General features: G+C 47.4%; 1 protein-coding gene across 1 annotated transcript; it reads right to left on the reverse strand.

Annotated features, from left to right (window-relative positions):
- Positions 1-5: 5 nt before the first annotated feature.
- On the reverse strand, positions 6-25,152 carry LOC137790728 (tyrosine-protein kinase receptor UFO). The gene is made up of 20 exons (XM_068585212.1): positions 24,526-25,152; positions 20,690-20,900; positions 20,237-20,337; positions 19,975-20,157; positions 16,763-16,843; positions 16,552-16,667; positions 14,418-14,613; positions 9,782-9,921; positions 9,529-9,673; positions 9,328-9,345; positions 8,533-8,662; positions 8,241-8,332; positions 6,109-6,204; positions 5,863-5,940; positions 5,320-5,412; positions 5,022-5,143; positions 4,340-4,449; positions 3,910-4,069; positions 3,242-3,378; positions 6-2,549 (listed from the first exon to the last, which is right to left on the reverse strand). The coding sequence occupies exons 1-20, from the start codon at positions 24,674-24,676 to the stop codon at positions 2,090-2,092; spliced, it is 2,820 nt and encodes a 939-aa protein (XP_068441313.1). The 5' UTR covers positions 24,677-25,152; the 3' UTR covers positions 6-2,089.

The following is a 25,152-nucleotide window of genomic DNA, read 5'->3' on the forward strand; positions in this document are numbered from 1 at the left end:
AGGGATTAACTTTGACATCAAAGCTCAGCAAGAGAGCTCGTTCACGTTTATTTCTTGTACAAAATACTGTGGGTACTGTATAAAACTTCTGTTTACAAATCAGCGACAGTATGAAGGCAGTTATAGTTCAATCTTCTCCCAGTTCAACATGCTGGGAGGATATGGAATGGAAAATACTGGCTCTCTGAAAGGCACTAAAGAAGGAGCTGCTCGAGTTTTTCTTTTTGTCAAAAGAACTGACGATGTTTCAAACACGCTGGTTGGAAGAATCAGAATTGGTGAAACATTTGTGCAGCACTACAGTTGATGCAGGACTATCACTTGATGATAAGACGGAACCAAAAGTACCAAAATAAAATGTAATCTGGATAAAGAACGTATAAAAGTACCTTTTGACATCTAAGAAACACAGCGCTTCACTCGAAAAATGATCTCCCAAAAATGTGTGTTGGAATATATTCCATTCCAATAACAAAACGATGAACTAAAGCAAAGATATATACAGATATATTTATATATAGATATCTATATCTATATATAGACATATCTATATATAAAATTAAGTGCATGCATGATGCAAAGTTGCAGCTAAGGAACCTCAAAGCTGATCACGCTCGCTGCTCCTCCTCCTCTTCATCCTCCTCCTCCTCCTCCTCCTCTCTGCGGGTGCCAAACTTCTATTTACAGTGCTAAACCTCGAGAAAGACAAACATCCCATAATAAGAGAGTGGCGGGACGACGACAGGCGGCGAGGTTCAGCACGTTCCCCCGCGATGCTTTCACAGGGTTTTATTCTCTGAACAAATGCAAGTGGCTGTTCCGCGTGAACTGATTTCATGAGAGGCGTCCGCAGGTCGACTGAACAGAAAGTATTCACGACGTAAAATTAGGAAGAAAAAAAAAGCATAAAAGATATACAAATTACAAACAGACATACGATGATATAAAAAAACATTAGTGCAAAGTTGTAGAAATACAAAAAAATCAGCATAAAAAAATACAAAATGTGTAATAACACTGTGCTTAAGCCAAAAGCAAAGGGGTGGAGCTTATCCTGCCGTTTGGCGAGGGTAACTCCGCCATGTCTGTACCGTCCATCAGTCCATCCACCTGCCTCTGATTGTTCGTACCCTCTTGGTTTGACCAGTACCTCAACAAGTACTTCTGTCCCTGTTGGTTTGACCAGTACCTCAACAAGTACTTCTGTCCCTGTTGGTTTGACCAGTACCTCAACAAGTACCTGTACAAGTACTGGTAGCTCATTGTGAGGACGACCCGGAGCGCTACATTGGGCCCTCATACAAACTACTGGTGGACGGAAAGGTCCTAGAATTGTATTATCTTTGTCAATTTTGGTCTTTTTAATTCTTTTGTTATTACTTATTTTAAAAATATATATATATTTCATCTTATCTTCTGTTATGCTTCTATTAGGAAAAGGTCTCCTAACTTGGTGAATGTCAGTCGAGGGGTTTCTGTCGTTCTTCTTGCTGTCCTTCATAAACTGTATGGTCGGTTGGATGCTGACACGGTCAGTGAAACTGCTGCTTCTTCCCGTCTTCCCCACCAGTCCGACATTTATGTTTTTGCTTTGCACAGAAGCAGAGGAACGCGAGTCCTTCGCATCAGCGTTCAGGCCTCTGAGTGCTTGGCGTTGGACTCAGCTTGGCAGTGTCTGAGCTGGTTTCATAGAGACTTGTTGGAGCTTAATCACACGGAGGAGGTCGATCTGCTGGATGTAGGTATCTGCTCTATTATTGCTGTCTTGACTGGGAATGCGTTTCTCTGATTGTGCTGCAGTGTTAGCGGGCTACAATGTGTGCTCAAAAACCTGATCACCCACTGTGACTCACTTTCACACCCACTTAGAAAATGTGCTCATTTCAGAAGAGAGAGGAAATAATCCCCACAGTTCACGTCCTCGGTTTGCCTTCGGCAGTGTGTGCATTTGTGCAAAAATCTGTACGTCGGGGCGGCCATTAGGGTTTCTTACAGTCGGCAGCTAGAGGCTGGGTCTCTGTTCTTGGACTGGAGTTAAAAGGCCGCGCGCTTCGGCGGTGGCGAGTCATGTTTTAAGAGTGGAGAGCCATTACTGCCAGGGAACTTTCCTGGACGCGTCCCTGTCCTCCAGCAGCTCCACAGTCGGGGTGGGAGCCGGCGTGGGGTTGGGAGTGGAGCGGCAGGACGGTTGGAGAGGCAGCGTGGCCGTGGAGGACGACACCGGCATGTCCAGGCTCTCCAGGGAGTCTGACAGGGCTCGGTTGGTCTCGTGCTGCGGACAGAGGACGTAGCGGTTGGGGTGGTGGACCTCCACGGTGGTCACGGAGTCCAGGCCCTTCAGGCAGAGAGGGGAAGGCCCGCCGGCGGGGTCGCGCCCGCCGACGGCCCCGTGCTCCATGGAGGACTCGTCCATGTTGACGTACAGGATCTCGTCGGGGTCCTGAGTGTCCGGCAGGTCCTCGAGGGCCTTTTCCAGCTCGCAGCGCAGGCGCTCGAATGAGGGCCGGTCCTTGGGGCTCAGCAGCCAGCCGGAGAACATCAGGGCGTAGCTGCAGAGGATGAGGGAACGTTCACTTGATACTCAAAACATGTGAGAAACATTAACACTTTGAGTGGGTGCAGGCGTTGCGTAACTTTTTCCGAGAATTAAACTGTGACCTGTTTTGTCATTTGTTTGGACAAGACGGCTCGGATTATAGATAATTTGTTTTGCTACTCACAAACTTTCCGGTCATATAAAAATATATAAATCAATTGTTCATTTATTCAGATTCCTCTTGCACCAACTCTATCGCTTCCATTTTTTCATGCTTTTTACCTTTGAAAATAATCAGAATTTTCCTTATAATTAACACCAAATGATAGATTACCTTTCCCCGGACATCGTTAAGAAACCAAAGAACTTTTAAAAACAATTAAAAAGCTGCTTTTCAAAGTGCTGTTTAACAAGTTACAATGAAAAGTGTAATAAAAAAAACTTGGCTATAATAAGAAATGGTGCAAGCTTTTCCAATTCGGGTACTCTGTGTCTGAACATAACGGTTTGGCATAAGTTTAAGTGTTTATCCAAAAGTCTAGGAAAACATGTCATCATCAGAGCTCCTTGAGAAGAAGATAGACTTCAGATATGTTCTAGCCTGTAGCCTTCACGGCTTGAGTGAGGTATTTCTAATCAGGAAGATTACTTCATTATCAGCTGTGTCTTGTAGAGGAATGTGAGCGTGAAGGAGCCGGCACTCACATGTTGTCCAGACAGTCCGGAGGCTGTTTGAGACGGTTTCCTTGTCTCAAGTAATCATAAATCTCACTGTTTTCCACGCCGGGGTACGGCGTCTGGCCCCGCGTGGCGATCTCCCACATGGTGACTCCAAACGACCACTAAGGGAGAAGACAGTGGAGAGGGAGGGGTTAAATAAGGTCTGAACTACCTTTACCTTTTTACACACCTTGCCACTTGTAGTAGAAATAACTCAAATTATATTGTTTTTATAACTTTGCATTGATTTATTGGAGGGTAAACCTCACTCATCGCTTTAATATTACAATAGCTTCAAAGCAACAGTCACCCAACATCTACTACTACTTTGTACTACTCTCAGCCCCTGTAGACATGACATGACGAGAGGTTCTGCACAGTACTTTACTCAGTACATTTGGTGACGTTACTCTCCCAGAAACGTTTTCCGCTTCAAGTAATTCCACATGCATTGGTGAAATAAAGCTGATTAGGAAACACAACGTAGGGTCATGATTATCCTGCAGGAAGCTGTCGCTCCTGTTCAGACAGAGCTCATGATAGCAGCCCGGCGGCGGGTCATTGTTTAAAAATAAATGATTAACACTGGTTGAACAATGTTGCACTGATTTGGGGTCTGAACACACACACACACACGCAGCAGTTGAACTCACCACGTCACTCTTGGTGGTGTAAACGCGGTCGGCCAAGCTTTCGATCGCGATCCATTTGACGGGCATCTTTGAGATCCGGCCCTGCCTGTAGTAGTCCCCGTTGTAGATCTTCTTGGAGAGGCCAAAGTCGGCCACACAGACATTCATGTTCTCGTTCAGCCTGGGGCAGAGAAACCGCGGCGTTAAAGCGCTGCGTTGTTGGCCAAAGAGGCGTTCAGGGCGGGTGGTGGAGAATAAAAAACTACACGCAAAAGTGGCAACATGTTGGGGCTTCCCTTTTCCCAACATGTTGATTTTAAGCATGCACAGTCTATTTGTGTTGCTCTACTTTTGCTTCTGATTATTCAGCTCTTGGAGACAGAAAAAGAACAAGCGATAAGACATACAGGAACCGAGAGAACAGAAAAGTGGAAGCGTGAGTTGTGCTTACATGCAGTTGCGAGCGGCGAGGTCTCTGTGGATGAAGTTCTTGCTGCTGAGGTACTCCATCCCTCGGGCAATGTCGGTCATGAACTTCACCAGCATTTGGGACGGGAGGTACTGCAGGACGGCACAGAGACAACAGGGTTTTGGTCACACACACGCAGATGACTCTCCCGCCCAGTAGAGGGAGCCAGAGTCCTGAACTGACCGCTTCCTGCTCCGGATGCTAACAGCCTCCTCCTGAGGGAACAACACGGCTCTGCTGCCGCTGTGCTTTTGAACGATTGCAGAAACTCATGGATGTTACAACAATGTGCAGGTTTCTTGTTCTGATTAGGCCAGAGTTTCTCAACCCCCGGGACTTTCTGCGTTTAATAGTTCTGGATAAAAAATAATAATAATTAAAAAAACATCTTATCCGTGAGAAAGTGAAGCTGCGGAGAGCAACAGCAGACACATATCTTGTGCTTTCATGATCTCACAGAGTACACGCTGCCAACAAACAAGGTGTATGTGGGGACTGTAATAAATACATGACGTCTTTGCTGACCTTTGGATCCCTTTTTGCTGACAGTGAACTTATCAACTCCCGAACCCATTTAGCTGTTAGTGTGTGACTTTGTGCGTATGTGTGTGTGTGCTGCTGACTCTGTGTTTTCATTGCTTTTATTGTGTGACATCGAACTTACCACGGGACAGTCTCCCAGCCTTGAGTAGAGCAGATAGCTGTGCAGGTCTCCGTGTTTCATATAGGGCAGGATGACCACGGGGGAGGGGTAACCTTCACTCTCCACAGTCTGCAGACACACACCTGTGACAACACAGCGGCTTAGTATCCGACACATAGCCGACATACATCTCACGTTCAGCCTCTTTTATGAAGGGTCACTTCACCCAAATTGCCAACAATAAACACACAGGTATTTAGACATGCACATAGTTGTGGTTTTTATTTGCTCAGGTTTTTTTTAGATAATCCTGACTCACCCAGCAGCCTCATGACGTTGGGATGGTCGAACTCTTTCATGCAGGCGGCCTCGCGGAGAAAATCTTCCATCTCTGAGCGGGTACAGATGGCAACTGGGGAGGAGGCGACATATATGGTGAGCTGGTTTTAAACGACTCGCTGCACACGCTGCCGGGTTGAGAAGTTGCAACTACGGGTCAGAAATATGCTCGATTTGATACTTGATTTAAACGAGTTTGTAAGTTAGTTGAAACTGGCGAGAATCTGAAAATCTCCCAATCTTCTATCCCTAAAATTTCCTCTTTTCCCAGTAAACTTTGGGGTTCTTACACGATTGTCTCTACGTTGCCACTGCGATCAATGTCAATGTGGAGTCAACTTTTCCTTCCGCCAATATTCTTCGCAAGCTGAGTTGTTGACTGTTTTCCGCTCAAAAACTGAAAATCTTTGCCCCCCAACACTTGTTAATCTCCGACCCGAGGGGATGTCCATCAATTGGCCTGTGTTCCCAAGATGAAGGGATTCATTGTGGTGATGGCTGAGTACTTTCCCTGTCTACTCACTCTTCATAGTCTTCACAGCAACTTTGAGAGCAGCCTCCTCCTGAGTCAGCAGCCCCTCCATCACAGAGCCAAACTCCCCTGAAGAAAGATGAAAACACCATCACTCAGCTTGGATGCAACAACGAGAAAACAATGACTTGACATAAGTGGAAAGTCAACATTAGTACTGTTTATTAATACCAGACTATGTACCAACTCTAATATATTACGCCACGCTGCATATTAACGAGCAGAAGCAAGCAGTACCTTCTCCCAGCGTCTTTCCCAGCGTTAGTTTGTGTCGGTCCACCATCACGTCTTGGAGCTTCTGCTTCAGCTCGTCGCTGATGCCCAGGCTGTTCACTGAGCGGAGGAAAAACAATGAGGAATTTTAATGACGTGCGAGGCCCGAAGCAATTTAATGAGCAGCGCAGAACAAGAGGGAAAAACAGCCTGATGGTAAAACCACGACGCACGACGCTGAGCCAAAAACAAAGTGTTGATAAACGCTGCCAGCTTGAATATCAATGAAGACGGGACTATAACTAAATGAAACCACCGACTACTTGTAAAACTCAGCAGAGTTTATATCTTGTTTTGTTTTTTTATTGCAGAAAAATGACGTTTAAAGTGGGCTTAGTGTAGCATTATTTGGCCTTGTAATAATGTTATAGATGATTCAGTATTCGTAAAAATACTCTAAATGTAAATTTGTATACCTTATAACGATTATATGGTATACAAATTTACATTTAGAGTGTTTTTCCCCCCAGGGTTAGTATTATACTATGATAAAACCAAAAAGGCGTACGAATTGAGTCAAAGCTTCAAACTAAATTTACTAAAAGTAAAACCCGGGAGTAAAAATACCAACTTCAGAGTCAAAAACGCTAGAAAAATAAAGACTACTTCAAAATCAGACCACAGTAAATTGTGCAGAGAGTTTCTGAATGTCGCCTTCGACCACGTTTCAGGATTGGGACACGTGACCATGTGATTCTGCAGGGGTCCCAGCCGAGGGCAGAGGATTTGAGCTGGTTTTAAAACATCCCTGGCTCTCTGCAACCAGCTGGCTGTCATCGAGCTCCACGCTGCAGAGCAGATTGCGCTGCAGACATCTTCTCTGTTTCCACATCTGGGCCGGCGTACGACGAGGCAACGACACGCAGCAGATCCCTCGTCCAGCTGCTGCACTATCAATCTGCCGTGCGTCCAACAACAATGTGCTCAGTCCACAGGCATGTTCCAACACTGACGCTAGCCCATGCGAGCCATGAACCCGGAGCCTCGAGGCTTTTTTTAAAAACTGTGTCTTGAGAATTGGCCCCGAAACACCGGTCAGCATAAATCCCGCCCAAATCCCTCCTATCTGACCCCTTCCTTTATTCCCAGCAAGCCCCCCCCTTCTGAATTTTATCAGCGTACACATAATCTCCACATCTTTTTCTTTTTTTGGAGCTGGTCTCACTTTACGCACTGATGAACTTTTTGTTGCCTTCCCCCCGGCCTCTCTGTGGCTGCGGCAAGCTGAGACTTGCGTATGAGAGGTTCGACATAAATATCACACGTACACCTGGGATTATGTCGCGGCCTCGAATGTGACCCAGCTGTGTGGAAATTCTAGCTCGCACGCTGTTTTGACAGGTACGTATCTGTCTGTCATCACCAGGACGTTAATTAGGGGGGGGGGGACGCGAACCAGTGCGAACCACATAATTCCACCAGTACGAGGTCATAGCGCCACCTGGACGAGACCTTTAGCCCCCCGCTCCACTTCCTGTTAGAAAAAAGGTGATGGGACCTTCAGTCAGAGCAGGTCAGGTCTGCTGTTGCTGCTTTAAAGCTGAAATCTCATTGATGTAATCTTAATTTCGCCTTCCTTGGCCCCCTGACAGTAAAATGTATCCAGATTTAAATCTGCTGTTCACGCGTGGCCACACAGCGCTCAGCTCCACTAATGGGTTTACTGACCATCTAATTGTTGTGATTGTAAAAAAAAGATAAAGCATTGCTGTACAGATTTCAAGGGTTGTTGTGGAGTATGTCAGCTGACTGGATCGCTGCAGGGCTGCTTTTCACAGCTGTGGGGAATGAATTAACCCCGCGTTCCTGCCTTTGATCTACCGAGGAAATGCGATTCCTGTCTTGAAATGCGGAGAACAGACCTGTCACTGTGTGCCAAAGGAGATCCGTCCATTGAACTGTCAGATCCGAGCCCGGAGCGTGAGAGACGATGCTGTTCTGCCGACCTTTTTGTGTGTGTATCGCTATCTATCCCGGGGACAGGGGCAGGTTTGGGCACGCTGAGAGACGTGTTTCTCGCTGCTTTAGGGACAGTCAGGACCGATTGTAAATGATCCCGACTGACATGCATGGGCAGGGATGGAGGGGGAACTCACGCGTCGCCTCCGTGGTCCTGCGGCTGTAGGTGCGGCGGGCGCGGTACCTGACCACCAGCTCTCCGCTCTCCATCATGGGTTCGAACGCCTCCCTGCGGACACCAACACGCATCGTAAAGATCAGGACAAAACACAATGAGAGGCCTCTTCGCGTAAACACAGCTGTGTTCTGCTCCGTCCCAAAAGTGAGGCAACTGGGTCAGGGCGATTTTGTTTTGGGGTTTGGCACCGCTATGGCGTCCCTCCCTCCCTTCCGCCCAGGAGGAGCGCCAGCAGCGGCTCATTTACGCACCCAAAACGCGTCTCCTTGCGCCGCAGCTTGGCCACGTAAACAGCCATGAGCACAGCTATGGACACGGCGCCGGCGACGGCCATCACCACATACCACCAGTGCCAGGAAAAAGCTGGGGGCGAGGACGGACCTGGTGGGGGGAAGGGAGAAAGATGAGGGTTTAGTCGTGTGGGTCCTTTAGCCTGATGGAGCCTGAACTGCTTCATGGGGTGCCACAGAGCCAGTGTCCACTTTGAAATGATCAATTCCCTTTCTTCATTCCACAGTCATCACGTTTGCGGTAGCGAGACTTGTAAAAAAACAACAACAGTGTGTATTTATTACACACATGCGCGGCATTGTTGTCAGGAAAACTATCCCTTCGCTCTCTAAACATGCACTTTTCAACTTCTCTCAAATCCTCTCACCCAACTTCTCCTGGCTCTTTTTTTTTATCTGCCATTCTTGTTGTTTGAATTGTCTGTCTGGCTCTATTGGACTAAGCAAACAGAGATGCTTCACTGTTCCTGGCCGTTTATAAATATTTATGATGCGTCTCCCCATTCACTCCCCCGCTCTTCCTCCCCCGCCTTTCTCTCTGAGATCCTCTCTTCCCTTTTTTCTCTCTTCCTTCCCCCTTTTTTTTTTTGGTGCCTGAGATGCACAGGAAGGAGCTCTCAGGCTCACGGAGGAACTTAGCGACAGAGAATAAGAAAAACAAGAAGTCCTGTTCCCCATGAGCTCACTTCCACTGTCACTGTGTCTCTATGTGTCACTGTGGGGGGTCACAGCAGTGAAAAGCCGGCAATTACTCACCTCTGAATTCCTCCTTTTCTGTGGGAGTTAAAGAAAAACAAAAACAAACAGAGCCCATGTCAATATGTTTGCACTGGCACTGGTTTAACTCTGCAGAATATATATGAAACTTATGTAAACGCTGCTAAAGTTAAAGACAAAATGAAAATAAACCTTGAAAGGTTTGACATTTTCATTGCTTTGACACTTCTTGTCACTCACCAGGAGCGATAAGAGTCAGGGTCTGCGTGGGGGTCCAGGGCCCTTGGCCCGCCCCCGTGTAGGCGCACACTCGAAAAGACACATTGGACAAGGGGACGGACAGGTTGATTGACAGCTCGGTGTCCAGGGCGGTGTCCACGGTGAGCTGTCAGAGAAAGGGAAGCAGGAGACGATCAGAATGAAGCAGGTTCAACATCTTGCATCTTCCACAGCGACGTCAGACCCCATGAGCTGTGAGCGCCCCCAGACTGACCTGATGCGCGGCAGGCGTGCTGTAGTCCACCAGGTAGCCCTGGAGCTCTCCATTCAGCTTCCCGGGAGGCTCCTCCCACGTCAGCAGCACCTCTGTCCCGTTCAGCGCCGCGCTCACGTTGACCGGTGGGTTTTCTGGCACTGAAACACAAAGCGCGCAAAAACGCGGTCTCATGGGTGTTTTGGACTTGCTCTCAGGGCGCGGCGGCGTACGTGCCGAAAAAGACTCCGGGTATGAATGAGGAGCCCGCAGTGCTGTGACTGTGGGCTGGGTGGCCGGGGGCCAGCGGGCTTGGAGGAAGGAGGGTTGGGGGGGTTAGTAGTCAGGCGTGTGCTGCTTTGACACACTGCAGCCTCGAGGGTGTGGACAACTAATGCAGCTGGAGGCAGGAGATGTCCGAGAATGTGGGGATCTTCATCAGGGTGAAATGCTAAAAGCTAAGAGACGCTCAGCCGAGTTCAGATGCCTTGGTTGGATGGCTTCGGGTGGACACACCCGCTGTGTCTCCCTCCTTCATGCTGTCCATCCCTATTTCTGCTTCACTCTCTCTGGCCTGGCCTTTTTCTTTTCTGGCTCTCTGAAGCAGAGAGGAACGAGGAAAGACAAAAAGGCTGCTGGCAGCAGAAACACCCAGAGGAGAGGAAACCTAGCTGAAGAAATGCTAGAAGTAGCAAGAGGAATGTGTGTGTGTGTGTGCGTGCGTGCGTGTGTGTGTGTGGTTGACGCTCTGAACGGCACAGAAATCCATGAAGTTTTTTAAAAGGAGGAGACAGCGCTTATTTTCGTTGTTGCCGTTTGAGCCGGGGCTCTCTTTGTTTCTGAAGTCACACAAACTGCCTGGAAACACACACACGCACACGCACACGCACACACACACACACACACAGCCAGTAGGAGTTTGGGAAACATGGCCCAGCCCATATCCATGATGTTATCAGGAAGCATTTGGCGTATGATTATTTCCACATGCGGCAATGCTCCGCCTGCCAGCGGCAACAAAAACAACCTCCAAGTGCGTCGCCTCCACCTATGATCCGTCATCTCCCTCTCTCTGCCCCCTTTGTTCTTGTTCTCCCTTTTTTCCTTCCCTATTCGTCTCTCTCTCTCTCTCGTTCCCTTTCCCACTCCCTCCCTGTCCCCCATCCAACGATGACGTAAAACTGTGTGTAATGAAGGGGGGAGAGAAACTGTTGAAAAGCTGCAGCTGAGAGATTTGGGGAGTTTGAAAAGGAAAAACAAAAATCGACATGTTGGTGGTTCTGAAATGCAGAAACGACGGAGAAAAAAAAACATGTTGCTCCTTTGTCTTTCCCATGGAAGCAGCCAAGGCAAGAAGCTGAGCAACGAGCACTTTTTAGCCACAATTAGTTCTCAGCAGACGTGGTTCACATCTGCACCGACTCCGTGTCGAGCTCTCGCAGAAGCTGTGCATCCATCGCCACGCCGCTTCTCTTTCCACGCGCTTTGTCTCGTCCTCCGCTCGGGTCAACGCGGGGATGGAAAAGGGTCAACCCTCAGCCAAAAGCATTGACTCATAACCCTGGGATCTGGAGTCTGTTCTCCATGAATAAAAACAAACTCAGCGTTACTCTGGAAAACAAGTTTCTCAGATCAGTCAGAGCACGAATGTTAGTGTCATCAAAAAATGTCTCGTTTCAACTTTCATGGCAGAACAGACTGTCTTTCTTTATCCAACGGAGTCCTTTATGTTTCTTTTTTTGCTGGCAGTAGTGTGTGTGTGTGTGTGTGTGTGTGTGTGTGTGTGTGTGTGTGTGCTGTTCCACATGGCCGTGACTCAGTGTGGTGAGTCCGAGCGTCTCGTAACTCTGGATTCATTCTGCCGTCACTTCAGGGGCACAGACAGATGTGTAGAGGGAATCAGGAGTCCCTCTTTTACATACAAAGTATGTAAAAAAACACACAATAACTCTTGTCACGTGTTGCCACCCCCGGACTTTGTCCATTTATTGCGTTTGTTTCTTGGAAAGGTGCATTTCTAGCGTTAGGAAACCTGCGTTTATAGAATAAATATGTCAAACATATTACCATAATGCCATTGCAGCATTTAGGATTTAGGGGGTGACACAGGTCGTCTCACTTCCTCTCCCACCAACCCCCTTCCCCCTCCCTCTTTATGTTCTCCCATCCTCTGGGGATAGTGAGCTTTGGGAAAATAGCTAAATTAGTGTTTTCTCAAAGCACCCCCCTACCCTCGTTTCCTTGCTCGTCTATGCATTTCTTGCCTTCGCCCCCCTCCTCATCCCCTTTCGCTTTTTTTTTTTTCCCACAGTGCCCTAAGCTGTGCGCTCTGGAAAGGGAAATCAGAGGTCATCTGAAGTCAAAAAGAAGGGGGGAGGGAGGGAAATGAAAGATGAAGGCGTGAAGATAAAAGATTGGTTTCAGAAAAAAACAACTTGTTCGCATGTTTGATGCAGGAAAATAAATTCCACAGAGCTGTTTGTAGAGTTTGAGGTTGGAAAAGACCACTGCAACTAAATGAGAGCCCGCTAGCGTCGTCTGCTCGAGGGAAATGGAGGATGGATATGAGAACAACAAAAAAAGAGCTGGCGGGAGATGAGTCTGTAATGAAGTAAACAAACTTAAGAATCCCTGGGAGGAGCAGAAAATGGGGACAAAAGAATGAAGCACATATCTTCACAACTTCTTCACGAGGAACAAATGGAGCAGGATGAAGTCCGGGAAACAAAAGACTCAGAAGAACATTAGAGCCTCAGGAGTCTGCAGCCTTGAAGCCAAAGAGAGAGATGTGGACGATGTGTCTGCCTCTGCCCTTCATCCTCTCATTCCCTCTGACCTTCAACGCCTCCTGAACCACCTTTGACCACCAGCTGAATCGTCTCTTCTGCTTTTTCAAATGTGTTCATCCTCTGACTCATGAGGACAAGTGCAGAGAGTGAGCGAGCTGCCGGAGATCAAACATCACGGTCCAAAGAGATGTTACATAACTTGACGAAACGGAGGATTATTTTCGACTAAAACAAAACTTTGTTGAATGGAGAACTGAAACTTCAGTCAGAGTTTGTCCCATAACTACTTTGTGTCCTTCTCCTTTACAGTAGAAGTGCTACTTCTCCATTTTCCTATTCATTAGAAACGCTATGTGTTAAGTGTTTTGGTATTGTGAGCGATGGAAAGCCCCCATCATCCCTCCTGTGGCCCGTCTCTCCTCTTAGCTGTTTCCATTCCTATTCATCCAGGGATAGAGACAGTATGAGCTGGCATGGAAAATCCCACCTCAGTTTAAACTCAAACAGCCCAGCATTACAGTTTGGACGGAGCGCTGCGATCCTCACTGAGGCCTTTCAGGATTATTTTAACGTCCACCCTCTCCCTGTTCCCGCCCCCGCTGACTCCGTCCCCGCAGTCCCAGTCAACCCTCCACCTCAAGAGTTTACATTTGAAGGTACAGTGACTGGCGTCTGGTATTCTTCATGCACACAGACTAAAGTTGGAGGGGCACAGGAAGGAACATAATGACTAACAGTGCGCTGTAACTTGACTCTCTGACTCCTTGTTATGCTGCAGAATAGAGCTGAACAGCAGCCGACAGAAATGCAAAACACGCTCAGAAAATAATGTCTTCAGGCAAACCTTCTTTAATATTCAGCGTCTATGATCAAATAGAAGATTTTTTTTGTACTAATGTCAAATACTCATGAATGTGACGTCCCACAGAAACCAGTGTAGTGACTGTGGAGCTAATAGCAGCTTGAATTAGAGATCATTAGCAACGCATTAGCTACAATCCGCCTGAGCAAAAAATAAAAGTGTCAATACAACTTGACTTAAAAGATTTAAAGGACGTTTTTCAACCTTTTTGACTAATGGGGACAACATTGTTTAAATTAGTTCAGTATTGAACGCTGTAGTCGGGAGTTAATCACTCGGGGAAGCTTCCTGTCGTCAATGTACATCCACTTAAAGTGTTTTTGCCACTGACGTACTGGACCAATTTTTTAAAAGCTGTACCCAATTAAGTCAACAAAACACGGTCGAAAAAGTGTTGCCCCGAACAATTATATTGTAATTTAATGATGAGATCATGCGATACAAGAGCAATTGAAAATATGGTCTACACCTTTAGTCACTTAAAATAAAAAGGGTCCATGTGCAAAAATACAGAAGTTACCCTTTAATTTAGACCTCACGATTTTGACCTAGTAAAATCTGGAGGCATTAAAAACACTAAAACAACTTTTAATTGTTCAAATGATGCATTAGTTTAAAGTTGCATAAGAACACTAAAGACTAAAGCACACACTCGTGGCATTTTTAGCAGAAACAACTACAGTTTAATTCTCACGGTGCCTCCATTTTGTATAGGATACACAAAGAGCTGCCCACGTCTTATACTTAATACTAAAAACAAGGATCCGTGGCACAGGCCCAAACGCCCTTAAAAGCCGCTCACTGGGGCCGGCTGGCCGCGGCGTGGCATGTTTCTTGCACTGGTTACAGTAAGCAGCAGGAGTGGGAGGAGACTTGGACTCCATCAGGAGCCAGATAGCACAGCCTTGACCTGCACTCACTTCAGAGGCAGTGACCCGACACACACACACACACACACGTCCAGGGTGAAAACAAACATCCCCTCAGTCAGCCTCAGAGCCCTCACCTCCTTCTTTGGTGCGTAGCTCCACCCAGGGCGACCAGTCGGACGGGCCCTGGCTGCTGTGGCAGGCCACCCTGACGGCGTAGAGGCTGTGGGGCTCCAGCTCCCCGATGAAGTGCGTGGCTGGTGGGACGTTCACGTTCTGGTTGTGGATCATCTTATCTGGGCCTGCTGAGGAGGACTCTCCCGAATGTTTGGCCTGCAACATTTAGATAGTAAACTTTCAGTTGTTACGTTGTTTAATGCTTTTTATTCACCACTTTGAGAGCCTAAAACAGCACGTGCTGCTCAGATTGTGTGATCATGATGGAGATTCATTGCTTTTAAGGGCCAACAGATCTAAAGCCAATAGGCAACAGCAGATACAGCAGAAGAAGAGCTAGTGGGTAATTATCATCATTTTAAGGAGAGGAACATCATTTTTGTGATAGATTCAAATGGGAAGTGTCGTCTTAATCAATACCACAATATCACCTGTATGAGGTACTTCCTAATTAGCAATACAAAAAATGGTTACAATAATGCTGTAAATAATTTATTCAAATATTATAATGAAGATAATATTTTACTAAATGAGTCGGTTTGAGTTGGTCTGCAAAAGTTACTTTTTGTCAGAGCTTTTAGACAAGACATATCATGCACATTGTCACACTTGTATTTGGAGTTTCTACTAACATGTTATCCTGATTTAACGCTCAGAAAACATACTTATCTTAGGTTGTAGGTGGGTTTAAGCACTCCAGATACACAAATATATGTCGATAAGCCCGGAAAAACGTAGTTCTTCATAATATGTCCCAGAAAGTACGAGTTTATTGAATAGAGAAACTTTGAACCCAGTTTGTGTAATCAAAATGACGTATTTAAAGTAGTTCTTGTAGTTCCTGTGCTCAATGCTGGTGGGGGATGGTCACTGCTGTATTGCTGTCGAGCGTCAACCGGGCTCAGAGATGCACTGAAAGCAGAATCTCAGGCAGAAACCTGCTGTCTCTGCAAACTCACTGTGGTAAACACGTTTAAAGAGGAACACAAAGGGAAAAACAAATCCTGGATTGCAGCAATCTTAAAAAAAACACCTTTAAAGTTGCCGGTCTGGAGCATTAATGTAGCTCCTGCAGGCTACTGGCAGCACTTCACACGGTGGGCTCTACAGTAAGAGGTAAATAATGGCCACACAAACAGATTAGGTGTGTGTGTGTGTGTGTGTGTGTGTGTGTGTTCAGCTGGTGGTGCTGTGCTTCGACAATGACTTTTTGAAAAACAACATGAGTATTCAGAGGCAGCCGGGTGGGAGAGTTTCTCCTCATGGCGTGAGTGAGGTGGTGGGACGTCCCGAGGAATATTAAGTTGTATGAATGAGGACTGTGAGAAATGTGTGTACGCGAGAGCGAGTCATTCAGGGCTCGATGATTCACCACCCCGCCTGCAAACAAGTGTGTTTAATCTAACCGTGCCGCTCGGCTCTGAGTCACACTCAGCCTGCATTCCCCTTGTATGGCTCAGACCCGCAATACCTGCTGTCACTGCACTTCTACTGTTTCCTTCTTTCTATCCTCCCTATTGTCTTTCTTTCTGTTTTGTGTGCTCCCTTTGTGCAGCGCCGTAACATCCGTCTGCTCTCTGCTCTGGAGCTCTTTGGCCCCACAATGAACAGTTTAATTCAGACTTTTTTTGCCCCGTTTTTGCCGAAGCCGGCCCCTCGCCTTGTTCCCCAGTGTGGGTGAGGAGAGGAGGGGGGGGGGGGCAAGAACAGACGAGAGGTATGAGGGGCAGCTTTATTAGAACCAGACGTTTAGGGGTGTTGCTGCTGCACTGCTCCCTTCTCCAGGAGAAAATGCCCCCCACCCCCTTTCAGCTAAAAGAGCGAGAGAGAGAGAGGAGCAGAGGGAGTGGTGCTGCACAAGATTAGTCCAGGAGGCCATTCTCCCAGAGCGAAACCTGATCCACTGGTACAAGAATAAAGCAGGGAGGGGTGGAGGATGAGTTAAGAGAAGAAAAGAGAAGAAAGCTTTTCCTTTCTTTAAAAAATAGGGCCTACAAAAGTAGAGAGGCAGTCATATAGTGATGTGTTTTTTTCAACGTGCAGGTCAGTACAGTCGGCAGTGACTCGTCCCTCCTCCGCTCACGTTCATCTCACCTGAACAGTGCAGCGGATTATTGGGTAGTCGCCTCCATAACCGAGCTGCCATGCTAAACGGAGACTGGTCGGTGTGATCTCCACGGCTCTCAGGTTCTGAGGCTGGGACGGGAGGACTGAAGAAAGACACAAAAAGACATAATACAAAATAAATGTATACAAAGGTATAAGAACAGTGAGTGAAGGTGAGCTGACGCCAGGTGACACCTACCAGTGATGGTTCCAGATCCAGAGGTGGCCACTCCTTTGCGGTTATGGGCCTCGCAAGAAAAAGTGCTGGTCCGGTTCAAACCTGGACAGAAGAAAAAGACGACATTTGTTGCGTGTGAGTGGAGGGACTCTTAAAGCCAAGAGTGCCCGCTCAGCTTGCTGAGCTGCACATAATGTCGGCGTGAGAAGCGATGTGAAAGTTCAGACTGGAGTGGGAATAACGCGAGGGTGATAGTTTCCATGAAGTCAGGTGAACTCTCGCTGTCAACAGTGTTGTGTTGAGCTTCCGGGCGTCAGTGTGCGTTTGTGGATGTGAAAGTGCACGTTTGAGAGATCGGCTCGCACAAGAATCACATGAAATCTGCATTTCGTCAAAATTGGACCCGTCGCGGTCATATAAAAGGAAGAGATCTGTAAAACATGCGAGTCACAGTCCCGCCACAACCACACATACCGGATTTTCTTTTCTTTATTTTTGTCAGAGCATTTGATATATTGTTTGCTGTCCCATTACCCACCTCTAGCTTTAATACAAACTCTTGATCCGTACACATTTTCACTGATTCAACTGTTTTTAAAACTTCAGCTATGAAGAATACACAGTGAGCGCTGATCTGTCTGCGTTGCATCGTTTGAAAAAGTTTAGTTTATTCAACTGTTTCAACACAATTGTAATTATTTATTCTGTTAAATACTGTCCGAACATTGTTATTCGTAATCTGACGTCTACAAATCCTTCAACCAAATTCCTCAGCTTGGCACAAAGTCTTAGGATGTGGAACTGTGGAAGAAAAACTAAACTCCATCTTAAACTTAAGAGTCTCTTTCCCTCAAAAGTCAGCATGATTGTAGTTCTCGTGTGCTTCTGGGAACAAAGAGAGAGCGGGCCGTGTTGAGGATCCAGGTGAAAAAAGGCTGAACCGCTGCCTCAGTGAGGCAGACACACACACACACACACACACACACACACACACACACACAACAGTGAATAAGTCCTCTCAAATAGTGACTCACAGCGTGCTCACTCACTCGAACCCTTCCACAACACAACCCCCCCCCACACACACACGCACGCAATGCAACATGTGACATCCAAGTTGTTACCACTGGTTATCTAACACCCCGACATTGTCAATCAGCCACAAGACTCGCACAGAACCGCGCAGTGTGTGTCGCTCTGCGCTGACGGCACCATGCCTCCATTGTGCTCCGGCCGGAAAAAGAACAGGGGGTACGATCCTCGCCGGGTGAGGCGGGAGGATTGTGAGGGAGGAAAAGGAGGGAGGGAGGGGTGAGGGATGACCGCTGGCCGTGTGGTAGAATGAAGTGCTCGTTGGGCCATCTCGAGATTGCGCCACTCGCCCTTCTGATTCTTTTCCTTCCCCATCAGCAGACCGCAGAACAACATCCCCCCCGACCAGCTGAAGGTGTCATAATCCGCAGGAAGAGCTCATGAGCTCACGAGCATCACAGCGCTGACCGGCGGTGTTCATGTCAGCTGGGAACCTTCGCCACTGTGACACTGTGCTTATCATTGTTTTCTGTCTGTGCTCCAGCTGCACTGGATGCACTGATATGGTTTTCATTAATATTATGGATAATAAATGTCAACCTGACAACTTTCTCACTGTAGGTTGAGCAGCTCTTGGAGCGAGTGCTGCTGGAGAGACCATCATTGGAAAAGAGTTGGCAACACTTCGCTGACGAACAACAGTTCAATTAGTAAAGATATGAGACAGAGAGAAGTATCAGGACCTCAGATCTGAGATGCTGAGACCAATGAATGTATTTTTGATGGATAACCATTTTTTGCACATACTTTTATCGTTAAGAGAATTTTATGAATTTCATCACTCGTATAACCATATAGGACTTTTTAATGTATTCTCCCCCAATTACAGGTCAATACAGTGATGCTTAACACGCAGCCCAAACTACTGAATGCGAATGATTTTGTGCTTCTCTAGAAGTTGAAACCATTACTGAAGACTTCAAGAGGCGAGGCGCAAACAAAGCTGTCCATCAGATGTGGATGGAGACTACTAACACCTGAAGCTACGAGGAGATGGATTTATTGATGCTCTGAATGTACGTTGAGCCGTTTGTCTTCATGGTTTACAGCATAATACCAGTTTTGGCCAGGGCGGCTGTCCATTCCAGAGATGTGAGTGTATTTACTGTCAAAACGGGCCCTAATCAGCTGCCAGCCTGCTCCGATGAGTCAAACCAGATCCTTGGACCCTCTGCTCCCTCTCTCTGACTCAGCCTGCTCTTCCTGTCCTCCTACCCCTGGACTTAACACAGGCCAGCTATCTGGCAGGCAGCTGTGGTTTGCATTCGAGCTTCTGCCTTTTATCCCCTCCTGTCCGTCTATTCATCTCCCTCCAGTAGGCGCTAGCGCCCGCTGCTCTGCCTTTACCCGTCAACCACGCGACCACGAGGCCCGTCCCCCAAATGGATCCGCTGGCCCCGTGCCAGCCGGCCCGCTCTGTGGGGAGGGTGGTTATTTTGGTGGTTTTGTTTAAACCACCGTGGGGGGATTTGGAAGCCTTTGAACCTAAAGAGGAGAGTTTCTGTGTCGTCTTGGAGGCAGTACATTACAATCAGTCCAACTACATTCAATTAATAAGCAATCATTTTGAAATGATCTTCTTTCTAGTTATTTAAAAAATCTGCTACTTGAGCCCACAAACTGCTCACAGCAACGTCTCACTTAACCACTGTGGTACTGAAATGATCCCTCAGTGAGTTGAGTGATCGTCCATAGCTTTGATTATCAATTCATTTTTACTGAACATCTTTCGCCGGCACAAATAGGGCAGAAAAAAAATCACTTTTTCCCCGACGCTGGGCTGCGAAAGCCAAATAGTCTGAGCTGTGTGCGACTACGGATAATGACATGAACCCAGACACGAGGGCGTTAGATGTTCCGTCGTTTGTGGGACTTCCTCAAGTAGAACTAGTGCTTATTTCAATGATGAATGGCGGCAATGATAACTGTTTTCACGGAGTGGAGCCACAGAGACAAGCCGCGTGCCCTTTCTGCAGCGAAAAAGCGAATTTATACAGTCGAGCAAGTAAAGTTAGGCAGAAAACCGCTGCGAACTCTTTTGGTGTGAACGCAGCACGAGGCCGCATGTTTTAGCGGCTGTGACTTTAAGCTTTGCACACGCGGCCTCGACGACTCAGCTAACAGAGGGCGGCAGACGATACCTGTGAGGTTGAGCGTGGACGGCGACAGAGCCACCGAGTCCTTCAGGGAGTTGAGAGGAGCGCCGTCCTGCAGCCAGATGACTCTGACCGGCTCTGGAGGTCCGTGGGCCACACAGCTCAGGCTCAGGGACACGTTGGCCACTATAGACATGTGCTGGGGCTCCACGGAGAAATGAGGAAGGCCTGAGAGGGAATGAATTCGCTGAGTCAGTATTTTTCTGAGCTGTCTCTGTGTAGACCAGAGAGCTGCAGATGAACTCACCCTCCAGCTGGAGGCTCCCCTCCTCAGACATGGTCTGGTGGCTTTCCATTAGAACAGCACATCGATAGGCGCCCATGTCGGGAAGCTGGACCTTCTCAATACTGTTGTGTGCATAAAAATGTATGATGTAATAGGTTAAATAAAGATCAAGCCTGATTACTTTCTTTGCACATTTTGCAGTGCAATCACACCAGGATTAAATATAGGATTTTGGCATTTATGTCACTTCAAACTGCTCCACACCAGCTGGAAGTCAGCGTGGCGATGCAATCCAGCACGGTGACAGGATAGAGTGGGGCAACAGGAAATAAATCCAATCGCAGCAGAGGCATGAGAGGCATTTTTAGGCCGGGGGCGTGGCTGCCCTCACAGACAGGTGAACCTTTATCTTATGAATCTCATGACAAAAGCGGCTCGCCTGTGTGCACAGCGGATAGCAAACCCGCCGCCTACCTGAGCGTGCTCATGATCGTCCAGCTGTTGCCGCCGGTGTGGACTTGGAACTGGTTGGTGTCGGCGTAAAGCAGCGGCACGCCGTCCCTCAGCCAGAGCACATCGGGGGGGTCCTCTTCCTCGGCCCCGGCGCCCTTCAAGGCGCAGTGCATTGTGACAGGTTTGCCCAGCGAGGAGATGATGGTGTTGGGGCTCCGCTCGAACTCCAGATCTTTGAGAGAGAGAAAGGTGGAGGGAGAGGAATCAGGATAGGGATTAGAGATTAACAAGAAGGGCAGTGGCTGCATTTAAACTTTACATACAGAGTAGACATTTAAAAACTCTTTATTTTAAACTACAGCCTCCAGTTGTCCCGCTAGGAAAATGGCCACGTCGAACCTTTGAGATCTGTCTTGATGTGCAAGGATTTTTTCTTCTCCAATAAATGTGTATTTATATTTCAGAAGACAAACAGTTCTATGCTGTTAGATCTGAGGTCAAACTGCCTCCCATGGAAATGACTTTGGAATCTGACATTGGAAAGCACAGATATCTTTTGCATTTCAGTGGCTCAAAAATGTTGAATGTTTGTTTCCTTCTTTATTAAGAAAAAGATAATACGTTCCTTTTAAACATTGGGTTGTTCGCAAGGTCTCTTGTGACCAGTCAAATCAAATAGTTTGTTTTTCCATTTAAAGTGACACAAAAAACACAGAGGAGCAACAAAACCTGTAAATAATAATAATGAATTTAATTTATATAGCGCTTTTCGTAGTTCTCACATCGTCCTAAAAGCTATACAGTAAAAACAAGTAAAAATAAACACCACAAGAACATAGAGCACACAATCACACATTAAAACAAGAGGTTTTGTCGGTGCAGCCTCGGATGAGTTTGCCGGCACTAAAAACCTCAACGTTGATTTTCGGTGGACAGGTTTGACTTGACAACACGTGACAACACACAGGTGTGTTTCTCCCTCCCACGCCGCACTGAGTGGCTCTCCTGCAGCCGGAGGGCTGACCTGAGCAGGACGGAGCTGATCCGGGGACAAAGGCTCCTTGTCGGAGGTCGCTCAGTGTCGGAGCACAGAGGGCTCAACACAAACACTGATCGTATTCAGGCCGCATCTCCAACCGCAAAGACGGGCCCCTGCGGGTCGTCCGCCACGACATCCTTTAAAAAAGGTGGTGATTGCTCTCAACTTCAAGACATTCAACAGAACGTGAGAGGCATTGCTGATGCTGAGGGGGAAAGGCATGCATGATGTGTCTCAGACCTTCACAGCCTCCATCTAAAACACAAGGTTGGCGAGGGCTCGTGCATGGATGTCTCCTGCAGGGATATTTCCTCTACGGCATCAAAAAAATGCTCAGCGTCCACAGAGCATGCCAAGGCACTCCACAACATGATGAAATAATAGGAGAATGTACAAACTTGGCCTCTGCGAGAGAATAAATCGCCCCTTGTTTCACAGAGCGACGCCCGTGAAGATTTTTCTCAAGCTTGTCAGCCCGCCTTCCTCGTCTGTTTCATGGCCCGACCTTCGACCTCTGACCCCCCCCCGGAGCCCATCCCACCCAAACACGCACATAATTCAGCCGCTGAAGTCAGACATGGGGCGTAAACAGCACTCTGTGGCAGCACCCGTTTTACACGTGAGCAGAACCTGGCCTCTGTTCTGTAAATGTGTATGTAATCAACACACACACACACACACACACACACACACAGCGATAAACGAAGGGGCCCCGCCGTGGCCCTGCCTCACCGCTTCTCCGCCTCTGTGTGCTTTTTTGGAGTTAAAAGTCATTCCTCCCATGATTCTTAAGCTTGGCCGAGCCCTTTCATGAATCAGCGTGGCCCTGACTTTGTTTTTCTTTTTTCTTTGTCTCAGTGCCATGTGGAACAAAAGCAGCCCTACTTTCTTTCTCTGTCTCTCAGAGCGGCATTCATATCACAATAAGCTTGTAAAACCTTTTTATGAGAACGCAGAGGTAGACGGTAGAGAGAGCAGACCCTGGTTAAACTGTGTGTGTGTGTGTGTGTGTGTGTGTGTGTGTGTGTGGCCCGTCTCCAGTGATTAATTTGTGCTTCACTACTCCATCTCCTCCCTTTTGTCCCCCAAACTCCCTCAAGGTCCCACACTCTTTTTTTCATGCTCTCCCCCCTTCGACCCCGTCTCTCTCTCTCTCTCTCTCTCTCTCTCTCTCTCTCTCTCTCCCTCTCTCTCTCTCTCTCTCTCTCATAGAAAATGGTGAATGTCAGAGGACATGCACATACCAAAAATACTGGACACATACTCAAGCATTTATCTCCCCCTCACTCCGTCCTTTTATCTTTCTTGTTTTTAGTTGCCATTCGTAACTCAGGCCTTTCCATTCACTGCCGGCCCTTTGCCCTTTTCTCATTTTGCCTCCTTTTTCATGCCATTCTTCGGATTCATTGCTGCACATTTTTGCAACCACCCCTCCCAACTCTCTCTCTCCCTCAACTCTGCTCTTACCCCCTTTTACCCCATCCATCACTCCGATGCTTGAGTCAGAGTCAGACCGGCTCTGACTCACAAACCAAAGCATCCCCCCACGCCGCCCCTCACACACACACACACACACACACAACAACCTACCCACCCACACACATACCCTTCTCATCCCCTCCCACTCCTGGGCCACAGACATCCAAAAAGGAACTAAGCCGTCAGTCGAAAATAAAATAAAAATCAGTTTTATAGCATCGGACTATAAGCTTATGAATCTCAGCGGTGTCTCGTAGCGTCGGTCCCTCCTGGTTGTACATCTGCTGAGGGCAGAGGTGCAGCTCCTGCAGAGACAGCGGGACCGTAATGGTCAAAACACATGAGCCAACAGGTGGAGGCCCCTGAGGGGACGCGTGTTTTCGACCCACTGTGGTTGTAGCAGCCGAACTCGATTGTGAGAACAGATCAGGACTTCTGAGGGAAGGATTCTACTGAAGATTGTTTTCATTGTCGACTCATCTGACATTTATTTTCACGTTTAATAGTTTGGTCTCTAATATGTCAGACGATATGGAAAAATGTCTGTCTCAAAGTCCAAAGTGACATGTTTAAATGTCTCGTTTGGTCAGTCAAGAACCAAAACATATTTAGTTTAATGTGCTATAAATGAGAGAAAAGCAGAAGATCTCCACGTTCCAGATGCTAAAAAGAGCATTGTCTGCCGCTTCTGCATTAAAAAATACTTTAAATATCATTTATATACACAATTGACTGATTAGTGAACCAATTGTGAAGACAAGCAGGAGTCCACAATCTGGTTGAGGAGCAAAACATCTCTGTGTTGCCCGGCTACGTGCCTGTGAACTGAGTTTCCAGTGTATTTATTCTCTCACTTCCCAGCAGGATTTATTTTAAGCCCTTTTCCCTGCTTGGAATGCATCTCTCGAAATTCCACAGTCTTCTGGAAAGAAAAAAAAAACACTGGATACTGGTTTGTACCCAGCAATAGTAAAAATATATATATTTGAAAAAGTATGCACCTGATCTAAAAAAACGAAACAAACCCTCTGACTTCTGGAGGAAAACAAAGTCTCCTGCATCTCTTACCGCTGTCACTGAAGCATCACGTTGAGCTCGAGCCCATGAGACTCATCTCTATGTCGTCTCTGAAGGCTTTATGAGTGCAATGAATTCCTTCATGTGATCCAGATGTTGAACTCACGCGCAGCTGTGGTTGCGCTCGCCTCCCCAAAGCAAACGTGTTTAATGAGCTTAGAGCAGAAAGCTGACTGGGCTAATTGCTCGTTACTGTGTTTTCCCTCTGAAGCTGACAAACCACAGACTGTTACTCGATGCCAAATAAAGAAAAAACCTTTACCTGTCAGTGTGCCGCCGATGGCCGGCCTGCAAGCCGAGAGGAAGACGGCGAGGATGAGGAAGGACCACTTGGCCGCGCTCATGGTGGCCCCTGCTCGGAGAAGGGGCTTCAGAAGAAGAGCAGTCATCTTGGAAACGTCCCCAGACTCCATCACCTCATCTCAGCAGCTCCGATCCCCAAAGTTGTGGTGTGGAGGAGGAAAAAAAAAAGTTGGACTGTGACTCCGGCCGATGCTGCAAGTGTGTGCCGATTATCCACGAATGAACCCAAAAGTAAACCGGACCCCGTCGTTCTCAGTTCCCCTTTTCTTCTTAAAGGAAACGGAACGTAAAAACCGCTCCAAAGCCTCGTCGCTGTTCTCCTTCCTGCTGTTGTTGTGGTTGATCCGGACACTGTCCGCTAAACTTCGCCGCAAGAAGAAAAAGCGCACGACGACAAAACAAAAAGCCGCTCCGAACTTTCCGGCCGCCGATCAACCGAATCTATTTCTGGCAGAACCGAGGGAGTGAAACAACAGTGTGTCCCGCGGTCCGTCGTCTCTCCTGCAGCACCGGTTCCCTCACACTCCCTCATACATTCCCTCTTGGCTCTTTCTCTTCCCTCTTCAAACACGATTCAAATTCCTCA

The sequence above is a fragment of the Clinocottus analis genome, unplaced genomic scaffold, assembly GCF_023055335.1.
Source record: "Clinocottus analis isolate CAN_PGR_092001 unplaced genomic scaffold, fCliAna1.0.p SCAF_2, whole genome shotgun sequence".
NCBI lineage: Eukaryota > Metazoa > Chordata > Actinopteri > Perciformes > Cottidae > Clinocottus > Clinocottus analis.

Bases quoted from the DNA above. Each gene is read 5' to 3' on its own strand.
- LOC137790728 (XM_068585212.1), bottom strand. From the start codon at position 24,676: ATGGAGTCTGGGGACGTTTCCAAGATGACTGCTCTTCTTCTGAAGCCC. The intron at 20,158-20,236 runs GTGAGTTCATCT...ATTCCCTCTCAG, and splicing joins GGGGAGCCTCCAGCTGGAGG to GCCTTCCTCATTTCTCCGTG. The intron at 2,550-3,241 runs GTGAGTGCCGGC...CATCCTCTGCAG, and splicing joins CCGGACTGTCTGGACAACAT to CTACGCCCTGATGTTCTCCG.